At 36.0% G+C, this 12,463-nt stretch overlaps 2 protein-coding genes across 2 annotated transcripts in view; both read left to right on the forward strand.

The window, feature by feature from the left end:
- The window catches only part of LOC129002463 (death-associated protein kinase 1-like), a 40,372-nt gene extending 33,056 nt beyond the window's left edge, over positions 1–7,316 (forward strand). The window contains exons 20-22 of the mRNA XM_054430293.1: positions 1,661–1,873; positions 3,851–4,070; positions 4,299–7,316. Of these exons, the coding sequence (XP_054286268.1) occupies positions 1,661–1,873; positions 3,851–4,070; positions 4,299–4,444 (579 nt within the window). The 3' untranslated portion in view covers positions 4,445–7,316. The remainder of the gene's footprint in view (positions 1–1,660; positions 1,874–3,850; positions 4,071–4,298) is intronic.
- Positions 7,317–11,230: 3,914 nt separating this feature from the next.
- Positions 11,231–12,463, forward strand: part of LOC129002008 (ubiquitin-conjugating enzyme E2 Q2-like) — a 30,135-nt gene continuing 28,902 nt past the window's right edge. The window contains exon 1 of the mRNA XM_054429492.1: positions 11,231–11,513. Within this exon, the coding sequence (XP_054285467.1) occupies positions 11,352–11,513 (162 nt within the window). The 5' untranslated portion in view covers positions 11,231–11,351. The remainder of the gene's footprint in view (positions 11,514–12,463) is intronic.

Below are 12,463 nucleotides of genomic sequence, written 5' to 3' on the forward strand. Positions count from 1 at the left end.
GCCCTAAGACAGTTCACAGAGTATATAACTGGACCAGCTTGAGGATGGCTCAACAGCTACCACCCTCTTTCTTGATTTCAGTAAAGCTTTTGACTGTCTCTAAACCATGAACAGCTTCTGAGAAAACTAGAAGCCCTGGAGGTTAAGGGAAAGGAAGCAGGATGGTTCAGAAGCTACCTGAAAGACAGAAAACAGCTTGTTTAAATAAATTACATCGAAAATAAATAACATAATACGCAAAGCCCACTCAGAAACCGCTGACATACATTGGGGTGTCTCACAGGAGTCAGTACTGGGTCCTGTACTATTCCTATTCCCGACAAACGACCTACCAGAAGATTTGCAAGGCCCCTGTCACACTGTCATGTACGCAGATGACACAGTCCTCACTCTTGCATATAAGTCAATGGAAATATAGATAGAGACACACTAGCACATTTCAACAAGGCCAAACACAAAGAAAATGACCTTGTTCTTAACAAAAATAAAACCGTACAAATTATTTTCAGCAACATAAGTGCCACCACAGACATCACCCTACCTGGTTTGGAAAAGAACAACGAGACAAAGTACCTTGGCATGACCATTGACTCCAAACTAACAAGGAAATCTCATGTAGACTTCATATGCAAAAAACTTTCTTCAGCCACTTACGTCATCAGAAGGATAAAACAAATAAGTGGAACAGATGCAGCGAAGGTAGCCTATTTCGCTCTTTTTGAACCTCATCTGAGATATACCATAGAGGTCTGAGGAGGATCCACTGCATTCAACCTAGAACGCGTTCTCATCCAACAAAAGAAGGCGATCAAGTGTTTGGTTGGCATTGGACAACAAGACAACTACCGCGGACCGTTCAAAGAACAAAAGAAACTCACCGTGGTGTCACTCCACATCCGTCAAACCATCCTACATGAAATAGCCACCCAACAAACTGGACATAGGGACCTACACCATCAAAAAACCAGACATGCATTAGATTTCACCCTTCCAATCCACGAGCTATCACTTACTGAAAGATAACTATCCTACAAAGGAGCTAAATACTTTAACCTCCTTCCAGAACAACTTAAACAGCAGAATAATCATCTACTTTTAAGAAAAAACTCACAGACTGGCTGCTAGAAAGACCCTTCTACACCGAAAAAGAATTCATCTCAAGACCTTAAAATGGAATGTTTCTGTAATCCACCTGTAAATATGACGCTGTACTATTCTCAATGAATATGTCATAAAGAATATTGTCTATTGTCTAATGTCTAATGTCTATTACTTTCTCTTAAAGTGTATTCAGAAAAAGCTTTGACAATTAGAAAAATCATAAATCATTCCTATATTTCTTTGTTAGAACATGATCTTCAGATGTACAACTAGAAAGGGTAACATCTATTTTATATCAAATGCTGTTTTCATCGAATCAGGAGGGAAAGGGGTGGGTTAGATTACTTTAATGCTGAGAGTATTATACAGTATTTTTCAAACACTACAGTAGACTCCCTCTTATCCGGACACCTTTTAACCAGACATTGGTTTAACCGGACCACACTCGGTAGAAGTGACATCTCTTTATCCGAATAATTTGTATCAGCACATCGGTTTACCCTAAACTTCTAGGACTGTGTATGGAATGTCATAGAGCTGTGCACATGATAACTTGCAGGTGATGGTGGAGATGTGCCCGGGACTGTCTGTAGAGAAGCATGTTCTGAGTACTTTAGACTTGAAGAATCACTGTGCAGCATCCTACTGCTTCCCCCCTGACCAGCTGATGACAGCACTTCTCTCTGAAGAGAAGCTTGACTCAAAGTTGTACAATCCTCTGGCCGAGTGTAACGAAACTCTGTCAGACCTTATTGCTTTCAACTCCAATGAGGTGAGAGGCTGTTAAATTTAATCTTTATTTGGTTTTAAATTAATTAAAACCCTTTACAAGCTGTCTAAAGCAAAGCTGGTATATTGTATTTTCTGTTTCAGCACAAATAGCATTTTTGTTCTTTTTTACTTTCACCCCCTATACATAGTATATGGAGAAAGTATTGTTTTTCGTCAACATTTTTTAGTTTGATTTTTGTGTGGACATATCTGTTTTGGGTCCCCCTGAACCCAAAAAATTAGTTTTCAAAGTGATGTATGTGTGTGTGTGTCTGTACCTATGTGTGGATGTGTACAGAGCTACAGACCACACCTGTGGTCCGATTTTTATTAGAGTAAATTTGGTATGTAGGTACTAATCCACGGTATCTCCAAGTGTGTGTGTTTTTTTTTTTTTTTTTTTTTTTTTTTTTAATGCGGATTTTCCTTAAAAACCCCATAAAACAACGGAGGAATTGGATTCTCTCGAAAATGGCCCAAATGATTAAAAATAAATAGTATTTTATATTTATTTAAATTCTGAACAAAATGGTACAAATCCCATTATTGTAAAAATTACGGTTCAAAAGTTATCTTGACTTGTGTTATTTTCCCATAAAATAACAATCTGATTCTTTTTTTAAAGCTGGTTTTGATCAAAATTAATATGTTATGGTCCTTATAACTCTAAAAAAAATTGTGCAATTCAACTTTTGGGATTTTTAACTATAAAATATCATAGTTACTCCCACCGCTTACCCATGATAAACAGGTTGTTGACAAACTTATGGGAGAAAGTATGCTGATACCGTTTATTGTATTTTCTAATCGTGACCCTGTTACCAAGTCTTCTTTGACCAGTCAGAATCAGAATCAGAATCAGAATCATCATTTATTGTCTTTCAGCATTACATACATGCAATAGACAGTGTCATTTTACATACAAAATAAATAAAAAAATCTTGGTCTTGGTGTTTGGTTCATTTGGTATAATTGCTTGGCGTCTATCCAATTATCAATTATCAATCATTGAAATGGGGACACCACCTAGGTGTGTATTTTAACCCAAATATGAGTGAAGGATGAGTGTAGAATGGTGTGAGATGATCTGTGTAGCTTTGTTACTGACTAAGATCAGATGTTTCATTAGCCAGGATCATTTATTTAAAGCCCAATGATCAGGAACAGCTGGGTCCAGTTTTGAACCATTACAAATTTTGACTATCAACAACAAACCAAATAATGTGAGTTGATGTACGTCTAGTCATAGACAAAAAGAATTAAATATAGACCGTCAGCTGTGCTGCGGTTACCATAGCTTCTCGCGCACACCGCTTGGAGCGCCATGTATTTACGGCGTACACGCTACATAAACTACAGCGGTGTGCGCCGGAACCTATGGTAACCATGGTAACCACAGCACGGCTGACAGTCTATATTTAATTCTTTTTGTCTATGGTCTAGTAGCCCAAAGCCTTTACTAAAGTCATCTACAATGCTATATTTTGAACCACAGCAGTGATTTCATGACTCACAATTGTAAGTTACAGTAATTACAGTACCATTAATTTCAGTGGTGTGGTAGTAAAATTTTCAGTACGGGAAGCAGGAACGTTTACCATTGTCTGGAGAAAAACACAGGCTGTCTATTAATATATAAGATATTTTTAAGCAGAGTGGAAACGCGATTCTTGTTCCATTACACCACTGTTTAACTTGTACCAGTGTAGGCCTATTCTTGTACTCAATCAATCAATCAGTATTGTACAGGCTCAGTATTTGCTCGTTTTGATAAAACTGTTCCAGAAGCAGGACTCAAACCTATGAAGATGAGGAAATTAGAAGTTGTAATATAGTTCAATTACATTTTACTAAAGTAATCCAAATGGCTACTCAGTTTGGAATTAATACTGAAAATTTTTGACTTTTCTGAAGAACTATAAGATCTGATTATATAGTAATGTGTTGGATCTAGTTAGAATGTTCTGCGGTTTGACAGGTGCGTGAGATGCTAGTGCCAGCAGACCAGCTGTCTGTCAACTGCCTATCGACTGTGTGTCGTCAACAGTTGTGCGCTCTCCTAGACCCACCCGACCCTCTAGGAAAGGACTGGTGTCTCCTAGCAGTCCAGCTAGACCTACAAGACAAGATTGCAGCCATAGAGAAGTCAGGAAACAGCCCCACAGGCATGTTGTTGGACTCCTCACAGGCTAGTGTTGGTAAGCACATATGGTATTGTTTGATGTTATATTTTTTTTAGTTATTCCCAAATTTGCACTTGAACATGTCTTGGGACACATTTCCCACCAAATTTTCCAACGTACGTTCTGCAGCTTGTCCCGGCACATGCCTTGTAATATGTCTCACAAATGTTCCGCAGCATGTTCCTGCAAAATGTTCTGCAGTATGCACTTTTAAGAACTAACCAATATATGTTTTTTCTGCAGGCACACTGATCAGGAAGCTGACAGAGCTTGGTCGTGAAGACGCCAGTGCAGTGCTGCTGCGTAACGCTCCTCTCTACCGCATCAACCCTGAGCTGATGCAGACGCAAGACACTCCGAGTGACAGCTCACAAAACCTCTCCCGGTAGATCAAAAATTGTCTGACAAACTCTCATTAAAGCTTTACTACTTATCTTGTAGCCTTCTTAATTTATAAATGTTGTATTTTTGTAGTTGATAATCTTGATGTTATAATTAATTGTAATTTTTAAATTGTGAAACGAATCTCTCTATGAAACACCAAGACAGTTTAAACGCTTTTACATGTAACTTGTTTCTTATTACGTGATTTTGGGAATGTTAGTTGTAAGTATTCAATTATCACTAGACTTATCATGTTTTGTACTTAAACACTGCACTGAATCAAAACTTAGGCCTATTGTAAGACTAGATCGAATCTTTTCTACGCTTGTTACTATAGGTTTGTTGTTAGCGGTACTTAAGCTTTATATTATTGATTGTGTTGTATACATTGTTTTATAAATGTTATAAGGCTTTTTCATGTTTCTCGTTTGTAAGCTTTTTTTATTTAATTTTATATATTATATATATTTGTTGATCTGTAATTTTCAGGCAAGCTCAAGCTTTGTATTTGTTAACCTAGGTTAAGGTTAGTGATCGCTTATATCTGTTTAACTTAAGTTTTAGAGATATATTTTTAGCTATTGAATCTTGTGATTAATGTCTGTACTGTATGCCATATATTATTTATCCATTGTATTGCATTGTGTTTAACTTTGTAACAGTACTTTACTTGTATGATTTTGATATAAAATATGCCTACATTAAAGTTTCATATAATTTAAACTTTTAATTTAATTTTATAATTTAACTTTTAACTTTTAACTTTATAATTTAAAATTTGTATTTGTTTATAATTGTATCATCTCTTGTTAAACATTGTTAATAGGTTGTTCAATTGCACATTCCTTTTATAGGCTGTTTGTAAAAAATTCGGGGGTTGTTCCTCATTGAGTGTAGCAAGCCAAGCTCTTATACTACCCTCCTGCTTTTGTTTTACAAATACTCCTCCTGAATGGCTGAACTAAATTAAGCACAGTCGTAGTAAGAAACTATGGGAAGATATAAATCTGAAATGGTACAAATCGAACCACAGGGCTTATCCCTACATGAATTTAAAGTTTTAGAAATTTACCAGGGGTCTTATAGGTTCATTGGTCGCTATGACAGTATTTGCAAAAAATTCTTAAGATATGTTTGTCAACTAATCATCTAAACTAGTACATTACGAATACAGATCCAAAGGGAAGAACAATAATTGGATCAATACCGTTGAGCAGGGGCAAAAAAATGAACAACAAAATGAATAACAAATCAGGCTTATGCCTAATTGACTTAAGATACTGCCAGCGAAATATAGCATTAGCTTTGGATACTACAAGTAGACATTCCATTACATGTACCCGACGTACCATTGACTTTGGATACTACAAGTAGACATTCCATTACATGTACCCGACGTACCATTGACTTTTGATACTGCAATTAGACATTGAATTGATGTGAACCTGATGTACCATTGAATATGATACTGCAAGTAGACATCTCATTTATGTGAACCAAATGTACCATTAATATTGAATACTGCAAGGACACAAAACCGTTGTAGTAGGTATTGATTTTGGAAAAGTATTGGATTAATATGATTGCTCCGCTCAATATTGCGAGCAGACAACTGCATTGTACACCTAGTCAAGTTAATACTCAATTTGAATAATTTTCACTCACGTAAGGTTCTGAAGTATATGGTACTGATTTTTTTTAAATAAGCACTGCATGTCCAGACTTTTGCGATCATGTAAATGTGTGTTTTTGGCGTATACCTTGGTGCTCTTTTGAAATCGTTACACTTTACACCTATATAAAGATTTAGTGACAAAATCGCTCAGTTTAAAGTAATTTAAACTAACACATTTGATTGGAAGATTGAAATCACTCAAAAGACAAACTTCAGCCACTCTACCTAACTTGTGATATACTGTAACATGATCGGCATAAACACTTTCTTTGCAAATTGTTATCTAGTCTTTGGCATTTTTTGTTATACTCAGCAATATAAACACCTATCTCTGGCCTGATATCAACTATCAATTATTGAAATGGGGACACCACCTAGAGTAAAGCTGCAAACCCACCTCATTTAAATGTTTTTTACAGTTACAGGCAGTATGATGACTGTTTGAGAAATAAGTTTATCTGTAGTGTTTTTTATAGTTGAAAGAGAGGGGCCATTTAAATCAGCAGACAGTTGCTTAGGAAATATACATGGTACTGTGTATAGACCTATATTTTTCCACTTCTAATCAGGGATTTTTTATTTTAGAATTGTCTATGTAACCGCCTAAGAAGATTTCAGTTTTATTGAATGATTTTTTCTTACTCTATATCACCCATTTGTGTCACTTTCAATCACCCTAATGTTACATTGTCAAATATTAATCCAAAAATATATGTAAAAATTAAGACACACTATCTACAATGGGCAAATTTCATAAATGTTTTTATTATCTGGACTGCACGTTTATGTAAACTTTATTCTCTAAGTGTTTAATTATTGAGATGTTATTATTGTTAAGACTATATCAATGTTCTAAAATGAGCCAACTCTTTAATTTTTTTTTATCATCACGTCGCTAAATATTTCAAAAGCACTTAGAGTAACAAGTAGTGTTGCAGCATAAGTATTAAATGCAATAGTATTTTGAATGTTCTTTCTCTATCATCAATTTTTTTAGATATTTAAAAAATCTTTTAATCACATTTTGTGTGATTAAATTTTGTGTGTTGAATTTTATTTGGAATATTACCAAAGTGCTTTTTTCCTGAGGTACCGGTAAGAATTAGGGACCATGTTGTGTATGTGATTGAGCAAAGCACATTTTTGTAGTTCTAAATATTTCTTGCCATACTTTCACAAATAAATCAAGATCATTTACAGTACTGGTCAGTGTTTATATTGACTCGTCCAAAACCTTATCCTTTCAGATGTTTTAGAGGAAAAAATAAGTTGCAATACAATTAATTTAAATATTTTTTTGCAACCAGCTAAGCTCAGATGTCCAGAGGTAAACCAAAGAATGGTTTTTTTTAGGACGTTCTTACTATGCGTCCACTATTGTATAAACAAAAAGACATTAGTAGTAATTTTTTAAATCACAGTTGTTTAAGATATTTTTCTTATACTATTTAGTTTTTTCTATTTACTCATATAGACTATTTTCATTTTCTATTCGCTTTACATTATTTTTTAGGCAATCTGAGGGCAAAAAGATATCTTTGTGCAATAATTTCCCAATTTGTTCTTGAGCCCATCTTTAAAAATGTAGAATATATTATTCCTTTCCTCATCTAATCACTAGGATTTTATTTTTTGCTATATTTATTTAAGTTCAACGTGCATCTGTGTATTGGGGTGTTTGAAAAAGGCTGTGTCAAATTGAATTGTATCTAACTAAGTACTGTTGTAACTGTGTTGATGCACCCACATACTAGCCCATATTAGGATGGTGTTTTGCAAAATTCATAAAAACATTATTGTTAAGATAAATAAAGGTTGATTCCTGAACCAGCTTACAACAGAGGTAACTCATCACTAGGCTAGACCCCTTCTCTGAAGATGAATATTGCTACCTGTCGCTGAAGTAGCTTTAGAACCGGATGTTCCCCGTTTTACCTGAAGCAAAGAAGTTTGAATAAGTTAACAGATTTTTGACCACCCGTACAATATTAAAATTATTTTGGTATCCAGGAAAACTAAAAACTATGCACACATTTTTTGACAACCAGACATAAGAAGATTGATTGCTTAGTTTGAAGTTCATTGTTGGTGATGGTGAGTTAATGTTGTTCAAATAAGGTTTATAGCGGACATTTTCCATCACGATTGTAAAAAACAATACACAACGTTTCGGGATCTGGAATCTGATCCCGTCCTCAGGTGAAAAAACTTAACTAACACTACATTACAACTAACACAATACACAAACGCCCAACTTAAGTTGGAATACACAACAGGAGGTAGCAGTCAAAAATATGCACTGTATATAGCAGTCAAGTGATATGATCATGATACAACATGCAAATAATAAACAATCACAAAACAATCTATAAAAGGTGTAACGTAAAAAGCTCACACAATGGAACACTAATAGCACCGTTTGCAATGACTCCACCAATGAGACACCTTTTATAGATTATAGTGTTTTGTGATTGTTTATTATTTGTATGTTGTATCATGACTTGACTGCTATACAGTGCATATTTTTGACTGCTACCTTCTGTAGTGTACCTACCTATTCCAACTTAGGTTGGGCGTTTGTGTATTGTTAGTTGTAATGTGTTAGTTAAGTTTTTTCACCTGAGGACGGGATCAGGAATGAATGAATGAATGAATGAATTATATCTTTATTCCAACAAATTATTTACAGAAATTTGTACACAAATCCTATTTAAAGGAGAAAAACATAAGTGAATTTAAAAGAATAACATAAAATTAACCTTTGCATTACATCTATGTTTACAAAGCGTACATATGTTTATCCATATATATAAAAGGCAAAGCCCTCACTGACTCACTCATCACTAATTCTCCCACTTCCCACTTACCTAGGAGGCTGAAAATTGGTACACTGATTCTTTAGGCATTAAATAGGAAAACTAAGTGGTTTTTATTCTGATCGGACTCTCGGGCTCCGCCCCAGTGGCTCTGGAGTTTCCCATGTTAACCTAATGAGTACTCATATTTAAATGGAATTAATGAATCATAACAGCTGTTTCAATTTAACAAGTTGGTTCTGTTCTGTGATATTCAATAGCATTAAAGTTACAAGGATTACCAACAGAGTGCAGCACTATTATTTTTTTTAACTATGACAACAGCTAATTTGCAACCAAAAGGTGAGTGAGCGTAGCGAACGAACTTCAACCCGGAGGCGAGTTAGGTTAGCGTAACGAACGAGCTAACCTGAAGGCAAGTGAGCGCAGCGAACGAGCTCCAACCTAAAGCTGAGTGAGCGTAGCGAACGAACTTCAACCAGGACGTGAATGAGCCATGCGAACGAGCTCACATATGAAGTTAAACGGGGCAAAGCCCGCGGGTACAGCTAGTAAAGAATAAGCCGACATGGGCAGCGAGCCTGTGCGTCGACTGTAGTTGCATCCAAACATAACATTATTTATCAAAAACCAAATCTAAATAAATAAATAACAGAAGATATGATGAGGTGAAGATATGGTCTAAATGAAGTTACAAGAGCAAACCATGTGAAAAAATACCAGTGGTATAATTAAGTTTAAATAAAAAATAATATAACTGTAATAGTGACAGAGGTACTTAATATATCGTGATAGATTCCAGATCCCGAAACGTTGTGCATTGTTTTTTTACAATCGTGATGGAAAATGTCCGCAATAAACCTTTGAACAACATTGATTGCTTAGTTGCATTAACTCCCTTGGATAATAAGTGCTTAAATAAATATTATATTAGGTTTATTTAAGTATTTTCACAAGATTTTATATTCCGAAAATAGTTTAGTCACTTATATTTTCCCCCAAAATATTCCTACATCATACAAATTGCTTCTTCTTCCACAAAGCCCCTCTTATTTTGTGATGGCGCTCATGATCTGATTCTGTTCAAGTGTTCAAATAGCCTACAAATAACGTTTGATTGTAGACCACTATTTTTTTATCCCGACTAATATTTTTTCGGACAAGAAAGCGAGCTAATAAAAACGTTTTAAAATATACGGTGACTTATCCATATCCCACAAGAATGTGAATAATTTTATTTCAGCTTAGGCGAGGCAATGGGCTAGCACTTACCTTAAAGTTATATACCGTAATAGTTTTAACATTAATATAACCAATTAATAATAATAAAATAGAATACAATTGTAACACAAAAATCGTGACTGTGGCGAGATAAGGAGTGGGGCTACGCTTTGGCCCGCTTCTGTGGCTACACGTAATAAGCAGCATATGATAACATGGCCCGCTGCTGGTGGTGCGAGGGTGCGACACTGAGCTAAAATTATAACTGGAGGTAGCACTGCCATGGCAGAAGTCTGTCAAAAGCGAGTCGCTGATTTTGTTAGGTTGGTATAGCAGTAAGTTTTCTTACCATAGCAATAACATGGCTTCTTATAACTAGGTTGGTATAGCAGTGAGTATTTTTGTCATACTTGAATACTTTTAATACTTTAATAATTTTCTTTGAAATGGCGACCATACAAAGTAGGTATTTTAAGCCAAGTATAATAATAGTTATAGCAATAATATGGCTTTTTATGACACCAGACTCACGCAAACATGGCGGCTGGCGACACGCATCTTTGACATTCAGTGCTACCTCCAGTTAGAATTATAGCTCAGTGGGGTGCGACCATAGACTAACCAACACAAGGGAGTATGTTTGATCTATGGTGCGACAGTCACTCGGGCTCGCCACCACCAGTAGCCAGTAGCCTTTGGCACAGAAAACGTACTACTATAGCCTATACTACTATAGGTATAGTAGTACGTTTTCTGTGCCTTTGGGCAGTCACGGGACGGTGGCGAGTGGCGACTGCCGAGAATCTCGAGTGGCCGCGAATAGGCACGGCCGCCTTTAACTCCTACCAAGTACCAATGTTCTTGTTCTTGTTACTGCTTTGAAAATTTCAGAGCAGACACTTACGATCACGGAGTATGTTTTATCTATAACATCTATACCTTGATAGTGGCCGTGTTACTAAAATCATTAATATTGAACTATTTATAGTGCACACGTAACATTTTGAATATTTTTTACGAACATTTTATGTTTACCCCGATAGCTGGCGGAAATAACCGAAGTCCGACGACGGAGCACGATTGCTGCTTGCAGTCGCCATCTTAATCGGATTAAGAGTAATAGTCAAGCGTAAATTTTCTATATTTTCCTCAAAGTAAATTGTGAAGTATTATTTTATGTAAAGGTGGAGAGGCATTCAGATGGCTTGTTTAAATGTTCTCAAACAAGAGATCAAAACTTTGGAAGCAGTTTTTCCCAAGACCCATGAACGATTTCAAATAGTGTCAGCAAGTGTAGATGAGCTAAACTGCAGATTTATTGGAAGAAATGGAAAACGATATGAAATTCACGCAAATATTACTGTAAGTTTGTTTTTCCGTGTAAGATATTGCCAAGTGCACAACCTATGTGTTACTAACCCTTCCAAATTCTTGAAAACCCCTTATTTCCTAAGGTTCTCGTCTTCTTTAAACACAAAACAGCTGTCATAAAATCTCTAAACAAAGAAAGGATAGGCCAAAAATTGTTAGTTTGTGCATCAGCTTTCAGTGTATTATTCTGTTAATTGAATGGAGGATCTCTGCTAATTCAAATAAGTTATTTGTTAGCTTCGGCCTATAGCCTAATAGGAAAATCTGTTGTTTAACAGGGGAAATAAACCTAGGCCTAGCCGTGCTATGATTTAGGCTAGCCCAGCTTGAGTTGCCTAGGGTTACTGTTTTCTTACCTTATCAGGCTCTAAATCCTATTCAATCTCTGTTAGTTCTGTTGAACCTAATTGACCTAGGCCTAAGGTGCCTGGCCCTAGTTAGGTACTGTACCTTACTGTCTGTAGTAGGCCTACCTTGAGCAGCGCTAGCCTGGATGAGTTTAATAGGTTCCTGCTTGATAATGTCAATGAAATTGTAAATAGTATTCCAAATACAGATCTGGATTCCCTGAATATAGTATAAGACAACTGATGTCTCATGTTAGCTTTACGGAATGGAAACTAGTAGATTCTGTGTAGGCTATAGGCCTATAGTCAATTTACATAGTTTCAGGGTAAGACCTATGTAGTAGAAGTCATTATAGTTTCATATATGAACAGTTATAATTATTAGTAACGGAAGAGTTATTATGTTTTGCGGGGTGGCTGCACTGTGCACTGAGCCCTGAAGTGGGATGATTCGTCACGGCTCCTTCTTCTATGTCCACCAACGAACGTAAGTGGTTCTCTTGCTATATCGTCCACTTTTCTAGCGTAACGTTAGGTTACGACATTTTGGCGCAGTCGGTAATAAACCTTTTTATCATAGTTAGGGTAGTACGC

Source organism: Macrosteles quadrilineatus, unplaced genomic scaffold (assembly GCF_028750875.1).
Source record: "Macrosteles quadrilineatus isolate MER2022 unplaced genomic scaffold, UCM_ALF_1.0 Scaffold_9__3_contigs__length_116548681, whole genome shotgun sequence".
NCBI lineage: Eukaryota > Metazoa > Arthropoda > Insecta > Hemiptera > Cicadellidae > Macrosteles > Macrosteles quadrilineatus.